We start from the raw sequence: 19,283 nt of genomic DNA, 5'->3' as shown, positions 1-19,283 counted from the left end.
ATACAGAGAGTTTACATTGGACTACATTATAGGAAGCAGAGTGCAGTCACAGTAACTTACAGGAGTAAAACTAAGAGGTTTCAGCTCATACTTTGCTTAGAGTATTGAAGACTGAGACTTGCATTACACAATAGAAAACTCTTGAAAATATTTCCTTTTGATATGATTTGTTTAATTAACAAACTCACTTAAATCCTTCTGCTTTGAGTTTATTTTCAAGGTGTAGGGACTTTTTTTCTTAATGAATCACTTCAGTATTCACAGGGTTGCTGTTTGTTCCAATTTACAAAGAAATGTAGACAAACAAAAGAATGAGGCTTCATAAGCTTGGAACCCACAAAGAGACAATATTTTATTCTTGTCAAGTTTGTTGAACCTCAGCAGCAAAGCTACACAAATATGGTAAAATCTTATTTTCCCTCCCCATCCCGTGTTTGTATGGTAGTTCAACTGACAACTTTCTTGTAAAGCTTTTGTGCATGTATGTTGAGTGAGAGTCCACCAGAGTTGAGTTTTTGTTACGCTAACAAGAGTCCAGAAGAGCCTGGACTCTTTCTTTATGATATCCATCAGTCCCCAGGATCTTGAGGAAGGCTGAAATCAGTCTCATACGTCAGTTTAGGGGACCAAGAGATACAGGAAAAACAGCTGACAGGCTTCTTAGAGTCACAGTGGATAGAAAAGGAAGGGCAATAACATATACATAAAACACAGAATTATGTTCTGGTTCATGACAGAAAGCACTGTGAGGTTTTTTTATGCAGCCATCATAATAAAATAATTTCTGTAAATGGACAAAATTTCAGACATGTAATTGTTTATCCTATGCAAATAAATCTACTTTCAAATTGCCAGATTATGTAATTCATATTCAAACTATCAAGCAAAGAGGGAGTTAGATCGGTGGGTTTAGCCTGAAAGCACCAGTCAGTATTCTTACTTCTCTGAAGGTGATTTGTAATTAAGAGAATATTTGCTGGCTATTTTATTCATAGTTAAAAATATCAATTAATTAGGCAACCAATAAAGATTGCAGCATAGCATGTGCCTGAAACTATCCAGTGCTTCAAAACTTTGGAAATGTGTCTGAGTGCAGAATGAGTCAGTTTCTTGTACAGAAGTGCAGCAATTTGTGATATATTTGGTGCAGGGTAGAAGAGAGTGCTCTGTTTATGTCTAACCTAATATGAATTTTGGTGCTAGTTCTGATGATCTTCAGACATAACAGAAGTATGCCTAATTGCTCTAGTATTACAGGTGACCACTATACTTCCAAAAGAGCCCTGTTAGATGCATCTTCATGGTGACAAACATCTTATTACTTAGAGTAATAAGTAAGTAAATTATCAGTAGTTCCACAGGCATCAGCTGATGACAAATTATTTGCTCTAGTGCTAGAAAAACCAGAACAAGAGATTCACGCTTGAGACGTGATGTGACATGTGAAGTTTAAAATCATGATAACAGTGATAACTGTTCTGGAAAATCAGTGGATTCCTGCAGCAAAATTTTGGTAGTCTGATTAAATGGTGTGTGAACATCTTGACTGTAAAAGTCTAAAATACCTGACTTGCTTCTGAATGGATTTAGCTGTCAAGTCCTTTTGCATATGCCAAGGACATGCAGCATCATTTTTAGGGATGTGACTTTTTTATTGAGAAGGGTCTGTCACTCCTTAGAAGGTGAAATAAGAAGTGGTGAGATAAAAAAAGTCACTCAGAGCAAGTCACCCAGATGCTGTAAGTTTCCATGGAGAAGTATAATAATAGACCAGCTAAAAATCTGAGGTCAGCACTTTCAATTTGGTTCAAAGTTACTATTTCCTACATGTCCACCATTTTCTTCAAATTTTCTATGGATAACCATCTAGTCCTTAAAATGCATTCAGTGTTTTTCAAAGCTGTTAGAGGTCATACCAACAAAGAAAGTCTGTCACCTTAATGTTACAAGGTTGTCCAGAGATCCTTCTTTTCTGCACATAAAAGTTTGGCCTCTCTTATAATTTCTGATGTCTTTGAACTTAAAATGTACTGCGCAGTGGACTAATATACCTTTGGAGCGTGCACTCTCATTCATGGCTCCCCTTCACCCAGTCTGGTAGCGTTACTTTTCACCAGAAAAAAAAAAAAAAAAAAAAAATCCAAATATGTAGCAACCCTGATAAAAGCATCTGGATTCTTGTTACATTTGTATTGATTTTTACTGAAACTGGGAGGTAGCTTCACCATTTTTGTATCTTTAGCCTACAAGTGAAATAGAACTTGATTCATATTGTTGAAATGTCCCCAGGGCTGCAGAGACTTAGATTTACAGATCACAAGATTTCAGGATGCAGCAAGACTTCTCTTTCTGTTCGGTATTCACAAGAGAGGAGGGCCAACATCCAAAAGGATATTTTTGAGGTGGGTCAGAGCTTGCATGGCTGAAGAATATACAAATCAAAAGAGCAGGGTTTTTCGCGTAACATTCCCCAAGGACAATACCTACTTCCTAAAATGAAAGAACAGAAGCACCTTCTTTGAAAGTCTGCAGGGCCACAACCTATAAGCTCAATTTCCTATAGTTCTGGCAGTCAAGACCAAGAGTACATAGCACATGCAGCCTTCAGGAGGAGAGTGAAATAGTTACCTGTAGTCTCTTAGATAACACTCTTCTCCTTTATTTTTCACCTTTCATGTAATGTAGGAATAAATGACAAGAGGACCTGACCTACGGTTAATGTGATTTGGCACAGCTTCACTGGCAGCGCTGTATCAGTTCACACCAAATGAGGTTCTGAGCCAGTAAAATCTTGCTTGTACACACATGTGCACACTTTTTTTCATTACACTTACTCCCCAGATGGCTGGGTGGTTTTCGATTAAAAAGCAAGAACAGCAAGAGAAATGGAAGTTCCTGCCTGTGCATGGGTGCCTGCTCTTAACAAGAGCAAGGTGGCTGAATGGAAATGAATTCCACTGTACCTCCCTCATAATCTCCACATTTGCTAGTCTCTAAAGTAATGGCCATATTACCCTTGGTTTAGCTAAATCATTTTCACCAGGGCTATCACCTAGAACAGCTGAAGCTATCAAAGTATACAGATTGTCTCCAGCAGACCATATCCTTAAATATTTGTATTTTCTGCAAAAATCTGTAATATCCAATTGATGATCTTTCTGAATATGAATGCCTTTGTCTTTTCAGGAGAGCAGTTTTGGTAGTTTTGGTTTTTCTTTTGGTTTGTTTTTTTTTTTTTTTTAACTGTAGTGCAATCATCAGTTTCTGTGAAACAACTTTTATAGTTTCTTTTTTTGACTAAGTTACCAGGGTAAATTGTTTACATTCCTCCTTCCTGTAATTAATCCTCTGACTGTCTGTGTTAGAAGATGCTGAAACCTGCTGAGAAAGACTGAAGAGAGAATAAACTGTCAGAACATTAAGAAATAAAGCATAGCATTTATCAGCATCAGACTCTTTCATTTCTTGATCTTAAAAATATTATATTGAAAAAATCTTTGTTCTGTTGAACATCTTCAGGCAGAAATAAACATAGTCAACATATTTTCATGAGTATGTAAATAGAACCTTTTCATAGTCATTGCAAGGAGTTGGAATAGTTGACCTTTAAAGGTGCCTTCCAACCCAAACTATTCTATGATTCTATGACCCCTTTGTGTTGAAAGAGTGAAAAAGAAAGTAAGTGCATGATGGCCCCTTTTATGGAGATTGTCCATTGGTTCAGGCTATTAAGCCAGCTCACAAGACAGCTTTCTGATCAGAAGGCAGCTAGCAATGCATTGATGTCAGAGCTTGCTTTACTTTGTGCTATAGATGACTGGAGACTTTTGTTTTATATTTGTTCAGCTTTTGTAATTGTTCCCCAGTATCATCTTTTTTTAGCAGAGAGTATGTTTCTAGAAATATGGACCTTGAACTGAAAATTATGTCTTATCATTATATTTTTGTAAGAGTTTAAATATCAACATTTCCTTCTGCACTGAATTCTCATTACAAAATGCAAACATTGCATCCAATTCTGCCTGCCCTGATGCCTGTAGAGGCAGAACACACCCTGCAGGATATACAGGGTGATTTATTAGCCTGCTAGTCAAGTGATCATTCCTGATGTGAAAGCCAGTGCCTCTGGAATCACTACTCAGAACCATTTTGTGACTAATTCCTGTATCAGAAGGGTCTGTAATATTTGGCAACAATCTATTGATTTCCGTCTGACTCATGCAGAACTAATTTTCAGTTACACAAATTAAAGAGAGAGAAAAAGGAAAAAGAACCCCTAAATGTTGATGATTTCTTTTGGCCACTTCTTGGATCTATTTTTTTTTATCTAGAAGAAAATGGTGTGTCTGACAGCAAACTGTAATATATTATGAAACAGTAAGACTTAAAAATCTTTTTAGGCAATCACTACTTCAGCAGAATGAATTGCTGTTGCAACAGGAGGAAAATTATACACCAATTATTTATCCAGTTAAGAAAAATTATGCCCATAACATCAAAGGCTTCCCTTTATGAAACAATAAAGAGAGGGCAATTCCTATTCTTTTAGCAAGCCAGGGAATTTTTATTCATTTGAAATGCAGCACGCCAAGAGTTTGGGACCTCATTAAAGATTATAATCCCACAACATCACATGTAGCCTACGTGACTGGTTCTAGGAACAGACATGGAAAAAATAGCTGTGCAATGTTTATGCAGATTTAAATGAGTTATTCTAAGTAATTAACTCATCCTGTTTCTTATTATGCTTCCAATAATGTTTTCCTCATCATTGGAAAAAATATTTTTTCAGCCTGCCTATTCCCAGGTCTTGTATTTGTTTTCTGTACTTCACCTAATCTTCAATAATTCTACTTATTTTCATAAACTTTGGAACTGTCCCCTAATATTTCCCCATGCATCATTTCTTTGTTGTTTTGTTTTGGTTTTGGTTTTTGTTGTTGTTGAAAATTCCTCAACTATTGTATTTAACCAGAACAGGCATTCAATGCAAAGTGGCTGGGATGACAGCAATTTAAAACTTTTTTTTTAATGGTATGTAGGATTAGTATCCTTCTGTATGTATCAAGCTCATTGCATCTTAAAACTTAAGTCCTGTCTGTTTTATCTTTGGCACAAGTTCCAAGGGATTGGATATGCAGAGTTAGCAGGACAGAACTGTTAAAATCTCAATCATCTCTTATTCCAAGAATTACGGTATGCAAAAGGTTAGGACATGAGAAAATGGCTTATTAGGGAATGGGTACCTAGAAATCAACTTTGCAGAGCTCTTCTGGCAAAAAAACCTGGGAATGTGTAATGGGGAGGTGAGGGAAATTCTCTCCAAGCACAGAAAACCCACAAAGACTCCCAAGGGAAAAGTGAGGCACTGCATTTAATGTATTAGCTGTCTTGTAAAAGTGCTCTCTTCTTATGCCCTGTTTTGCTTTGTTTTGTTTTTGACAGAAAGCCTGTTGTGAAGCTTGGGGTGCTTTGTGTATTTCTGTACCATGACAGCCACTGCATGCCTTTGCAATTATAACCTGTGAATGAGGATGCAATTCTAACCAATGTGGAGGCCTAAGGGGAAAAAAAAAAAAACCCTGTAGTTCCAGGCTCTGAGCAAGTATGTTAGAGATTCTGAGAACTTTCTCCTAAATTCCCTCTGGCCATGAGTAGTAAGGGCAACTTGGATTCAGTTTATATTCCTTTAACACAGTGTTTGTCCAACAGAGACAGTTCAGTCAGGTCTGTAACATCGAGTCTCAAAAAACTGTAAACAAATTAAGTTTTTTGCTCTGGTTGCAGATAGGTAGAATATAGGTGTTATTTCACAAGGCGAGGTTTTAGATGTATAATATAGATAAATTTAAAAAAAATATGTAAAATAAAATTTCTCATTTTAAATCTATCATTCTAATCCCCCATTACTTACACACATCCAAAACAAAATCAACTGATCGTAAAGGAAGGCTGAGATTTATTTTCAGAATTTCCAGGAAAAAAAAGTATTGTTTTTAAAAGATTGAGCTGGAATAAGAAGTGCATTTTACAGTATCATAATAAAATGTTTCATTATGTAGTTCCTCCAGCAGTCTTCCTCCCTTCCTTAATGAAATGGAACAGCCTGTGTCTTTATCACTTCTTCCATTTAATCTTTTAATGCAGTCTGTTCAGACTCTACTTTTGCAACAGCACAGGTGTAACTGTGAATAAGAAGGGTAATAGGAAGAATACTGTTCTGTTCCTAGGAATCTTACTTATTTACAACAAAATGTGTGATACTCAACCCAGAATAAAAACTGATGCAACTGGTGAGTTGAAACATTTTTCTTCTTCACTTTCTTAATAATATGAGGTATTCCAATGAAGAAAAAATAGGGAAATATTAAACATCCTATATCAAATCTATCTTTGAGGCAACTGCACTTGGAGTTTTACTAAAGATTAATTCTTCCTACTGTGCTAAAAGATGGAAGTTTAAATTGGTATGTAGACAGTTGAGAAGTATAACATTTCAGACAGCAACAGATGCAAATCCAAGAATATCTCCAGCTGATATGATTGGTTTTCAAAAGATGGGGCAAAGATTTTAAATAAAAATGTGCCAAAGTGAAAATCCATATTGATGATTGAAAATATGAACACATTTGAAAAGCTCTGAGAAAAGAACATCAGGACTATTTCAGACTCATTTCAGTCTGAAATCACTCTTGTTACTTGTTTATTGTTGCTTATGTCTTTTGTCATTTTTTCATTGTAGGAGTTATATTGTGTCTAATTTATGGGGAAAGGTATTGTAAGGAAAGTGATTCAGTAAAGTGGATGGGAAATTATTCCATTGACTGTAATGGCAGTTACATAAAGTCCCAGACAATGCCAGTTAGATCCTCTTTTTTGCTGCACTGCTATAATTCTGCTTGAGTGTGTTGAATTACTCCTACTTGCCTAGTTCAGCTCAGAACCAAAATATGTACCTGCAGAAAAACATTTTCTTATTCCTTCTTTCACCTGGGCAACCAGCTTGATGATTGTCTGTCTTAAAAGGAAAAAAAAAAAAAACAACAAAAAAACCACAATCCCAAAACAGAAGGGGGAGGAGGGGCAGAAACTATTTTTAAGAAGGGTTTTGGTACTGAATCATGCTCATTAATAAAAATTAAGACATAAACTGAGCATATATATTCTTCCCTCTCAACTTTTCCTTGAGCATTACAGTTAGCTGTTTTGGCAAGAAGCTTTAAACTGTAAAACCTACATTAAAAGCTGCATTAATTACTGGTTCATCAGGACTGCAAATATACAATATATTTAGTTTACGAAAATGCTTTGTGTTTTTAAGTTGTATCACACCCTGTGATTCACCAAAGTATTGTTAATCGTACTTTATGTTTGTAATAGTCAAATCAGCTAAAATTTTCTTGACAACTTGTGTATGGAGCTCAGAAAACAGTATAATTAAGCATGGACAAATAGATTTACAAAGATTTCAAAAATAAGAAACGTTCCACAAAACAAGAGTAGAAAGTACTGGGAGGAGTAGTTAATCTACTTAAATGCACATCTTTAGGTGATCAAGAGTGTATATATACTTCTTTCCTGCTTATTGTTGGGCTACCTTTTGTGCTTAATTTTCAGTATGAGATAAAAAAAACCTCCCAGGCCTAAATTTCCAGAAATGTAACATTTACCTGACACAGCAAGTGATACAACTATAAAAATTCATACTGGTATGTAGTATTTGGGAGAAATTGAGGATATGATCAATTAATGTAATTACGTGTTTAAGCAATCTTGCAGTCATGCAAGATTGTCATTTTAATGAATAAGGCATTGGGCTAATTGATAAAGCAAAAGAAACATTATTTTACTTTATATGTGATTTCCACAGCAGAATACTTATTGTATGAAACATATCATTGTTACACATCGTGAGATGTGAAAGTTTTTTTCTGTATCTCTTCTATAATATGTGTAGAAGAGAGAGAAAAGTTGGAAAATAAAATTTTTCAACATTTGCAAAAGCTGAGTATGCTTTTAAATTGCCTTTAAGTCATTTTAAGTCACATTTTCAAAACTTGTAAAGTAATATGCCGTCTTTGGGTACAGTATACTAGATACAGTGTTTCAGGTAGCTGTAACAATGGTTACAAAAGAAAATCAAATTTGTTTTTTAAAGATGCACACAAGATATGAAGTTATTAGATGTTTCATGCATGCCCATCCAATGATTTCCGGACTCTGAAGTGGTTTTTTTGTTCCTACTAAAGCTGACATTTTGAAAAAGGTTTAGAAATCTTAAAAATGGCCCTAATTATTCCTGTTGTGTATCTATTAGGTTTGGACTTTTTTTTATCTCAACCTCTTTTCTTTCGTCTTCAATATTTTGTTTATAAAAATTAGAACCTACTGAGATGTCTATAAAATCAGAAATAGAATAATATGAAACATCCAGCTATTTGAATGGTGAACTCACTTACAGAAAAGAGATTTAAATGTTTGATTCTGTTATAAATTTCCAGGAGAAAGCATTTAAAACTCTGTATTTAATATTTTGCAGATAACGTTTGCATTAAATATAAATATTGGGAAAAGAAAAAAAAAAACGTGGGAAAATAGGAGAAGACTCTCACCCAGTTGTTATTTTGTCTGAAGCTGCATTCTTTGTAGGTCCAGCAACTCTATTTTATGTGCATCCACAGATTAAACAAAGCTTCTAAGTCCTTAATCATTCACTGTACTATTGCATTACTAGCACCCATACCTTTGCTGTCTCTTACAGCTGTCCATCCCAGCTGTTAGTGCAGCCTTTCTTCCCTTTATTGGAGCAAGCACTTGAGAAGTAGTTCAGAAAACAGACAGTTGTAAAAGATGAGTTAATTAGGATTATCCTTGAAGCCTCTGTTTGTACATCGACTGGCTTCAGGCCCCGTTTAGTGGCAACTGAGTCATGAATACCCGAACTGCTGCTTGTCAGCTCATTCTGTGTGCAGACCTGAACTTTGCAGTAGTCCTCATTTCCTTTGATGATTTTGCATGGCATCAAATTCTGGGTTTGAGTGTTACTGGAAGTATAGGAAACTGGGAACACTAGAAGAAAACAGTATTAGTAGGAGGGGAAAAGGAGGAGGATACAAGAATTGTGTATATGCTGCAGCTGCAGTCCGCTAGCAAAGACATGGAGAAGAGGGTGCTGCCACAGACAGAGCTAAGAATAAGCAGTACACCTTCCTTTTACTGCAAGCTGAAGTTTTAAATTCATTTCCATGCCACTCCAGCAAACAATAATACTGTTTGGGTGTGAGGAAAGATAAGGTCATCTGTGATCCCACAGCCTTAAAAAACAGGTCATCAGAGCCTGTTCCTGCAACATCTCTCTGTGCTGCTAGGCTTTGGAACTGTACAGCAGTGACCTATGCATATCTAACAAAGAATTCCCACTGAGATGGTGAGTACTATATGACAACTCCAGTCAGCTCTCAAAAAGCAAAATGGACTGTAAATATTTTATCATGCTATCTTGGCTCTTCACTTGCAAAGTTCATTAATCCATTTATCCAGAAGAGATTAAAAAATAAATAGCCACGACTACTTGTCTATCAGGAAACAGTAATTTAGAAACATTCGGCTCACTCGGAGTAGGTTTCTTGAGTAAAGACAAGTAAGGAAGAACAGAATTTGCTCTGCTGAATGCCTACTATATTGTAAACCATTTAAGTGAAACATCCACATATTATGACAAATAGGTATGCCAAGTAAATACGAAATGTACTTCTCATAGGAAAGAACATTGTGTGTGAGATATATTTTCTGTATAGGCTTCTATTTTTTGAGCAAATGCACATTTACTGTATAGAGAATTGCATAGAAAACATGGTCATCACTGCTCAAATAGCCATTCTGACCAGCTTATATAAATACTAGGTAAAGCTGCTAGAGATTATTTGCAGAACATTGGATCTGATGAGCTCAAATATAAGATAGCTTGGGTAGTATAATATTTTGGATTACCATAATAATCTCTTTAGGGAAAGTGTGCAGTGTCAGCAGAACCATTGCTTTAGTCTTTTAGGGAAGTATAAACTGTACAGTAATAATTCTGCATTTCTTATACATTTAAATCTTCTCCTGTGAATAAGGCTCTTTATGGGGCCCAGGGTAAGGTTTTGAGAATTTAATTAAATCTCCTGATTTAAACTATGGAGCCCAAATCATTGGTTTGGCAACCTGGTTTGGTTGTGTGGTAACTTGGTTTACTGTAGCACCATCCTTTGAAGTTATGCATGTAATTTCCATGCACATGAACTACTAGGGGAAAGAGTTCATAGATTAATATAGAGAAGCCCATGTTGAGAGGCAACAAAAAAAATGCTCTCCTACAGATTTACAGAGTTCTACGTGAAATGCCAAAGTTAACTTACTGTTTGACCCTTTCTGATCCCATCAAGCAGATTTTTTCAGGGGGCTACCTTTGAGCCATAGATTCTGAAAGGAAGTTGATTTTTGTCTTTTTTGATCTGGACACTAGGCTGTACTCGTGTTAGCAGTTCTGCATCTCTTCTGCTACTCTCCCTGCTCACGAATCTTGCCACAAAAGTCCAGGACAACCTTAAACAGTTGTGCTTCTTATGCACTTCAACCACTCTTGTCTTGTCCAAAATAAAGAAACAAACAAGCTGCTAGGTAGCAATTTGTGTGGCTTTGGCATCTTCCTAAACTCCTGGTGTTTCACTGACTGTTGGTTTGCCATTCTTGGCAAAAAAAAAAAAAAAAAAAAAAAAAAAAAAAAAACCTGCATAGCTTTTTTTTGTAGTCCATGAAAGATCATGTAATAACTCCCTGGAAATCCAGATTTTCTGTTAATTTATGAATGTTTTTAACTCATTAAAATAATCCCTTCTGCAGAAAAAAAAAAAGATTGGCAATCAAAAATAAGAATATATCAATTATCTCACAGCATCATGTCACTGTTCTTAAGACTTTTATGGCTCTCTTGCTCACAGCTAGCTTTGCGCCACAGAGAATCATCCAGCCTTGCAAATCTTGCAGCTTTTCTAATTGATTAGCATAATGAAATTCAGCTCTGTGCAATTATCCTTAACCTGTTTTAATCTTGAAGTCCTTTGTTCCTATCTAAGGTGTGATAAAAACCTAGGGGTCCAAAAGCATTTCTTTTCTAAAGAATGTATCCCTTGGTCTAATAAAAGAAATTTCATCTATCTGAAAATCTCATCTCATCTATATCCTTGGACCATCATAAGCATAGCAACTTTTTACTATTCATAAATTGTTAAATAACACTGCTAGATCTATTGTAGTTACAATTCACAAAGGAAAGAAAGGGCATGTGAACAAAAACATTTTTTTCCCATTTCCATTCTTATTGTGATGGGAAAAGGTTGTTTTACTGCACACATTTTTTTTTCCTATAATTTCACCTCCTATGCTGAATGGAAAGGCAAGTAATCTTTCCAGACTTGTTCCAAAATGTAACACTAAGATACAAAAAGATGAGATCATATGAGCACTTTGGAGATTACTTTTGTCTCTGGAGCAGTCATAATCATTTGAACTATTACTTCATCTGTCTGCTTCAAAGCTTCTGACAATAGTCTGCAAACGTTATTATGGCCATGAAAATGTTACAAAAAGTCTTACAAAGTGTGTATCTACAGTACAGATATAAACATATCTCCTTCGTATGTAAAACCTGCAAAAAGGCTAATATATAACATGTAATTTTGAAACTTTTCATCAGTCTACAGATATTATCATGCATATTTCTAATGTTTGATCTTACTTTTCCTTTGGGAAAAAATGAATTTTAAAGGCACACAATAATTATGCACATAAAGACTTTTATTTTCATCAAAATAATCTTGAGGTTTTAAAAGGGTTTGTTCTAGCAGTCCTTAGAATTACCATTCAATAAAGGGCAGAGTTGATTTGTAAGAAAAGTTGGTGTACAGCTCAGTATTTTTTTTTCCCCATTGGAAAATCATAGAATGGGAAGGGAAAAGAAACATGTCACAGAAAAAAAACTTTCAATTGGCATTGATTATAAGCTAAAAAAAAATCTACTGAAACTGTAAGATCACAAAATAAATCAGACCTGAAAATTGCGTGGATTTCTGGCAAAAACAATCTTTTTAGCAGTAATCTATCGCCCCTCTATTTTGAGCAATAATTTATCAGATTTCTCAGTATCCATCCTCCAAGGCTACCACTTACCTTGAAATTCATGACAAGTTTTTACAGATCATATATAGGTCAAATCTACTCTCTTTGCCTAGTGAGACATATAGATATACAAGGACTTCTGCTTCTGGGGAATTAGTACATCTCTGCCCATGAGCTGTAGGACTGTCATATTTGGGAATCATCAGCCTTGCTGCACATGCAGAGAGGGCCTTGGGCAGAGTGGACCTGACAGTCTTTGTAGTTCCTACAAAGTCCAGGATCCAGACTCACAAAGTTGTGTGTACCACTGTGTGAAAAACCTTAGATACTATGAAAATATTTTCCTGGGTGAATTCTGTCATATCTGCTTACTCTATTGTCTCATTTGAGGTATGGCTGACAGCAGATATATCTACGGACACATTAATTTACGTTAGCTAGCATTAATTAGCCTGCTGAGGTATTGCTAACTATGTTGCTCTCACTGCATGAGGTATTGATAGAGGCTGAAAACATAACTAATAATCTCAGCTCTATATTTTCAGGTATTAACTACAAATGCAAAGCACCTGAAGTCTTGCTGTGAAGCCACAGCATACCTAATGCAGTGGCAAGGGAGTTACCAAGATCTACTTGGCAGTCTAACTTAAAGTGGAAACATATATTGATGGTAAAATTCAAGGGAAAAAACCTCATTTACTCACAGAGGCCAAGATAAAAAAAGCAGAGATGGCAACTAGATAAAAATGCTGAGTATACTTAATTTAAAATCACTTAGGGATACAAACATGAAAGTGAACTGCATCAATCTACTAGCATTTCTCAGAGAGCTCCAGCTTAAGGATGATGGGAATCCCTAGAAGGTGAAGGAGCTGCTTTTATTTTTCTTTGCTCTCAGTTCCCTGATTACCCTTGAAGTTTCCAAGTGCAATCCCTCCTGTAGCAACAAATTAGAAAGAGGACTTCCTCTTCAAAGTTCATGCCCAGCATGCTTTATTATCTCTTTTGATCAAGAACTAAAATATCGAAAGCCTAAATCTTTTTTCCCCTTGGAACCAGAGCTACAGGCCTGGGATATTATAGTATCACCCAAATGAAGTTCCTCAGATGTTAAACTGAGATTATAGAAAATGTGACCTTTGCTTTTTTTCTAGTTAATATATGCATCTACACAACATATGCATCAGAGTGGCAGTCCTCACAAAGTACAAAACAGAAGCATTAGCTCCCTTTTTGACTCCTTGTTTCAAGAGGAATTTAGCAAATAAACTATATACCTCCTTACAGATTTACACAGTTTTAAGATAATGAATTTCGTACACATGAGTAAAATTTTCTGCTGGTTAAAAAAAACGATCACCCAAACAAAAAATAAAATTAGCTCAGTGTACTTTTTTATTTATAGCTTTGGAGGCAGCATTTGAGAAAATAGAAAATGTTTGGTTTGAAGATGGTTTTACATACATATTTGTTTTTATCTAAGTGTTCACTTCAAATGTGTGAGATGGCCCAGTTAGAATTATAAGGCCCAGTTAGAATTCCGAGGCCAAGATAGAATTAAACTTGCCTAGGGATGTTAAGGATAACAGACAGGGATTCTATAGGTACGTAGCAAATAAAAGACAGACTAGAGACAAAACAGGCCCTCTCCAGAAGCTATCAGAACTGGCTATCCCGGATTTGGAAAAGGCTGAGGTTCTGAATGACTTCTATGTCTCAGTCTTCACTGCCAAAGGCTCTGACCACACCAACCAAGCCATGGAAGGTGGATGGAGGGACTGTGAAAATGAAGACCTTGGGCCCACTGTACGAGAGGGTCTGGTTCAAGACCATCTTAAGAACCTGAACGTACACAAGTCCATGGGACCTGATGAAATCCATCCGCGGGTCCTGAAGGAGTTGGCAAATGAAGTTGCTAAGCCACTGGCCATCATATTTGAAAAATCACGGTAGTCAGGTGAAGTTCATGACGACTGGAAAAAAGGAAATATAACCCCCATTTTCAAGAAGGGGAAAATGGATGACCCAGGGAACTACAGACCAGTCAGTCTCACCTCTGTGCCTGGCAAAATCTGGGAGCAGATTCTCCTGGAAGGCATGCTAGGGCACATGAAAAACAATGGGATGCTTGGTGACAGCCAGCATGGCTTCACTAAGGGGAAATCCTGCCTGACCAATTTGGTGGCCTTCTATGAGGGGGCTACAGAAATGGTGGACAGGGGTGGAGCAGTTGATGTCATCTACCTGGACTCGTGCAAAGCGTTCGACACTGTCCCACATGACATCCTTGACTCTAAATTGGAGAGACATCAATTTGATAGGTGGACCAGTAGGTGGATAAAGAACTGGCTGGATGGTCACACATAAAGGGTTGTGGTCAATGGCTCAATATCTGGCTGGAAACCAGTAACGAGTGGTGTCCCTCAGGGATCGGTGTTGGGACCGGTCTTGGTCAACATCTTTGTCAGCAACATGGACAGTGGAATTGAGTGTGCCCTCAGCAAGTTTGCTGATGACACCAAGCTGTGTGGTTCAGTTGATATGCTGGAAGGAAGGAATGCCATCCAGAGCGACCTTGACACGCTTGTGAGGTGGGCTGATGCCAACCTCATGAAGTTTAACCATGCCAAGTGCAAGGTCCTACACCTGGGTCGGAGGAATCCCAGACACAGCTACAGGTTGGGCAAAAAGGAAATTCAGTGCAGCCCTGCGGAGAAGGACTTAGGGGTGTTGGTTGATGAGAAAATGAACATGAGCCGGCTTCAGTGTACGCTTGCAGCCCAGAAAGCCAACCGTATTCTGGGCTGCATCAAAAGGAACGTCACCAGCAGGCCGGAGGAGGTGATCCTGCCCCTCTACTCTGCTCTCGTGAGACCTCACCTGGAGTACTGTGTGCAGTTCTCGTGCCCTCAACATAGAAAGGACATGGAACTGTTAGAACAAGTCCAGAGGAGGACCACGAGGATGATCAGGGGACTGGAGCACCTCCCGTATGAAGAGAGGCTGAGAAAGTTGGGGCTGTTCAGCCTGGAGAAGAGAAGGCTGCGTGGAGACCTCATAGCAGCCTTCCAGTATCTGAAGGGGTCCTACAGGGATGCTGGTGAGGGACTATTCATTAGGGACTGTAGTGACAGGACAAGGGGTAATGGGTTGAAACTTAAACAGCAGAGGTTTAGATTGGATATAATGAAGAAATTCTTTACTGTGAGGGTGGTGAGGTACTGGAATGGGTTGCCCAGGGAGGTAGTGAATGCTCCATCCCTGGTGATATTCAAGACCAGGTTGGACGAAGTCTTGGGTGACATGGTTTAGTTTGAGGTGTCCTGCCCATGGCAGAGAGGTTGGAACAACTGATGTTGATGTCCTTTCCAACTCAAACTACTCTATGATTCTATGATTTTGCATTTGCTTCCTCAATAGATTTTCCCCTTCTTCCTGTTGTCCTAAGAGAATGAATTAAGTTCCAGGTGGTAAACTCAGCATCTGAGGATTATTATTGCTAGTCATGTAGAATTAATTAATTACCATTGCAGCACTCTAATTTGTAGGGTGCCGTATTAAACTAAGGGCAGATCTCATCCAGAAAGAAAGTTAAACTTAAGTATAAAATAAGAGATTAATACTTCAGAGAGACAGGATCATCCTGTGGTACTGATGAGTGAAGCTCAGTGGGTGAAAAGGAGCAATCACAATGGAGCATATATCCAAATATTATGCATTTTTTCTTAGACATTAGGGGGGTGGTGTTTTTCCGGCTTTCATCAAGCAATACATGTCAAGACAGGGTGAAAACTGAACATGATTATTGAAAAATTGGACAAATGGACAGTTGAGACCTGTGTTCTTGCTTGAAAACAGGCAGGAATCATTATTCGTATTTGTGCTATGAATGTTGATGGGTAGGAATGCAAATGGAAGCCTTTTAAAAGCGGAGAGAAGCAGATTTGTTCTTATTCCTTGTTTATTCCTTATTCATGTTTACTACACTGGGAGAAAGTAAGTTCTATTCCTGTGCTGCCTAAAGTTATCATGGTGTTATTAGTTCATAACTTTTTTTGCCTAAATATTGAGGAAGCTGTACTGAATCAGTACTTTTTATACATGTAAGGGATTCCAAAGCAAGCTGCTTATTTTGTAATAGGTATGAAGGTAGGATATACAAGTCCCTAAACTGTTTGTTGGTTTAAGAACAGAAGGGAAGAAGAAAAACAGCATAATATTATATGTGGCTTATCAAAGATGCAATGTGAAAAAGGTGTAGTAGCCTCTGACAACCATTAAATCTGCAAAAGAAACCTGGTACACTGGGTATTAACTACAGTAATTCAAGAGGTTTCCGGCAATACAGTGTCTTCTTTTTCATCTGGCTTATACAATTAATGACTCAAGTTTTCTGTTAAGAATCCTTAAATTGTTCTGCTGTCTTATGAACAAAAACAAATGCCATAGAGACAGTAGCAGAGTCTAGTTTTCCAGACTTCTTCAAATACTTTGTGTGTCCTAAAGATACTGTCTTTTCTGTGAGCCCTCTAAGGAGCCATGGCAGCAATTTCCTAGACATCATGTACTTACTAATTTATAGAACGGTTAATTTCGAATAAGGGTTTGAATTAACTGATGAGTGGCAAGTCTATAAAGTATTCATTTCATATTTATCAAAACCTGGATCCTTAGAATTTAGTGACCTGGTCCATAGATATTTACCATGAACATAGTGCTTATAATTTCAATGCATGGAATTACTGATTGCTCACAGAAATGAGTACTGTGCTAAATGCAACAAGTGTCACAGGATCAATTCTTCCATCTCCATTTTTAGTGCTCTGTTCTTAGTTACAGATGTATATGCAAGTCACGTTAAAAGTGCTTTCATATTGTTTGGGTGTTGAGGTTTTTTTTATCCCTTTGTCTTGGCTTTTCCTGAAGATCTCCTCACATTCCCAACTGCAGTTCTTCCCTCTGACATTGACACGTCTTTGAGGCTTGTCAGCATAAAGCAGTGTGTGATCCCAGAGTTGAGCCTTTCTCCCTCTGTATGATTCTCAGAGACCTGTGAGCAGTTACTCCAACTAGCCTCTCACAGGGCAATACCTGGAGGCATATATTAAAATGTTTCCATTATCTCAACAGGGATAAAGCATAGGAATTTTTGAGCAAGATAACCTGGCAAAATTGCCAAGGAACTGTAGATGCTTTTCTGTAGGGAATCTCCTTCTTTTTTATGCATCTGTCATGCCAGGATAGCTAATGTATATTAGTTCCTTAAGAAGGGAAAGAAACTACCACTGCCTAGTTCATGAAAACAAAATAGGATACAGAAGCTAACTCCAAAATTGTGGATGACATATGAAATTTTATTTCTAGATATGAACTTTAGTAAAAAGACAGGAAATATTTTGGTTCTGGGTTGTCTCCATCCAGAATATATTAGCAACAGTTTACTATTTAATACAATGAAAATAATTCTATCCATCCTGGATTAGGTGCAATTTAAAAATGGTTCACTTGCCTAAGCCTTGGCTAAAAATGTGCTTGATTAGAGGCAGCATATCTGAAAGGGAAAACAAATAGATCTTCCACTTATTCGCAATGCACCTAAATAGAATAAAGGCACAGTCCTTCCCTACATTTCAGAGTTTGTCCTTTTACAGTGTTGTAAAGGAAATGCACAGAGGATTCAAAGCAGTTGAGGCAAGAAAAAACTATGAAGGAAGAAAAAAAAAAGGAATATGTTTTCCTTCTCTGAATTAAATTACCTTTATGTTTAAAACAGGATATGAAGCATATCCGTATTCAAACATTTTCAGATAGTACATGCCTTTTCCAGCACACAGCCACTGGCTGCTGTGAGCCTTGCCTGCCTGTACTGAAACAAGGAGCTCAAAGAGAAGATATTAAGCAACTGCCTGCAAACTTAGCTCTATCAATGGGACTGGTATCTTTGCATGTCTTGAAGCCATAATCTGAAGGATGTGAAAACTTCGTCACCTTTACTGCTTCAAAAATGCGTCAAAATTCATCAATACTATATGTAATTCTACAAAGTGAGAAGTCATAAATACTTGAAATGTGTAACCAAGAACAATCTGTAAAATTATTTAGGAGCCCTGATGACTGTCATTAGCAATAATGATGAAATTAACAAGTAAAAACAAGAAATGTGAATATGAGGGAAAACTTGCTAATCCTGAGATATTTAAACTTGTTGAAGCGTTTTGTGGGCTATGGTAGAAGCTACATAAGATAAAGCAATTAAAATTCAAGTAAAAGTGTTTAGAAATAGACAGTATAATACAAAGCAGTTTGATATTGTCAGGAGGGTGATGAGATTGCCTGATGTCTAGCTATAGTTTTCAAGATCTTCATTTGAGAAAGAAATTAAGTAGAATTATTTACTCAGAATGTTTGTCATGTTTTCTTTTTCAGCACAAATTGAAGTGATACCTTGCAAAATTTGTGGTGATAAGTCCTCTGGGATACACTATGGAGTCATCACATGTGAAGGATGCAAGGTATGAGATTTTAATACAGCATAGTCATCAACATCTGCATTAGCCTCAAGCAAAGGGTGCAATAATACACATTGCACTCTTACATGCTTTCATGCTTTCATAAAGTGGTGACAAAGGCTGTAAAGCCTCTTGCTGGTATAGATGTGTTTCATAGCTAACTTTACTAGTTGCTTTTCTTTTCATCAAATAAGTCTTTACAGTTAACTCCCCATTTGAAACATGAGCTTACCACATCTGATGCAGTTTAAGTGCTGGTACAGAGGCTGAAAACTGTAAGTCGCACCTGTTCTACCTTAAATCAACTTGAGAAATGGTTTTCTTGTTTCCTATACAACCTGAGTAGCATTAGAAGTTGGTGCGGTATCTCAGTTCAACATCTTAAAAGCTTACAGGTGTCAGTTTGGTCCTATTTTATCCTCTTTGTATTCTCTGCAGGCAAATTGTAATCTCTAGGAGAAAAAATGCCTTACATTCTAAGTAGTGTAAAAGGATCCTTTGCTTTCTTCCTTATAGGCTCCCGCACAGAGCAGTTGCTGGGAACTGGAGGTTAAAAAAAATAGGACAGGGAAAAAAACAACCACCTTTTCCAGGATACTTAGTCGTATTAATGTA

At 37.1% G+C, this 19,283-nt stretch overlaps 1 protein-coding gene across 1 annotated transcript in view; it reads left to right on the top strand.

Moving 5' to 3' along the window:
* Positions 1-19,283, top strand: part of RORB (RAR related orphan receptor B) — a 138,471-nt gene that overhangs the window by 79,762 nt on the left and 39,426 nt on the right. Inside the window, exon 2 of the mRNA XM_005154962.3 lies at positions 18,586-18,671. Within this exon, the coding sequence (XP_005155019.1) occupies positions 18,586-18,671 (86 nt within the window). The remainder of the gene's footprint in view (positions 1-18,585; positions 18,672-19,283) is intronic.

Source organism: Melopsittacus undulatus, chromosome Z (assembly GCF_012275295.1).
Source record: "Melopsittacus undulatus isolate bMelUnd1 chromosome Z, bMelUnd1.mat.Z, whole genome shotgun sequence".
In the NCBI taxonomy this organism is placed as follows: Eukaryota; Metazoa; Chordata; class Aves; order Psittaciformes; family Psittaculidae; genus Melopsittacus; species Melopsittacus undulatus.
This window is presented reverse-complemented; position numbering and strand designations above follow the sequence as displayed.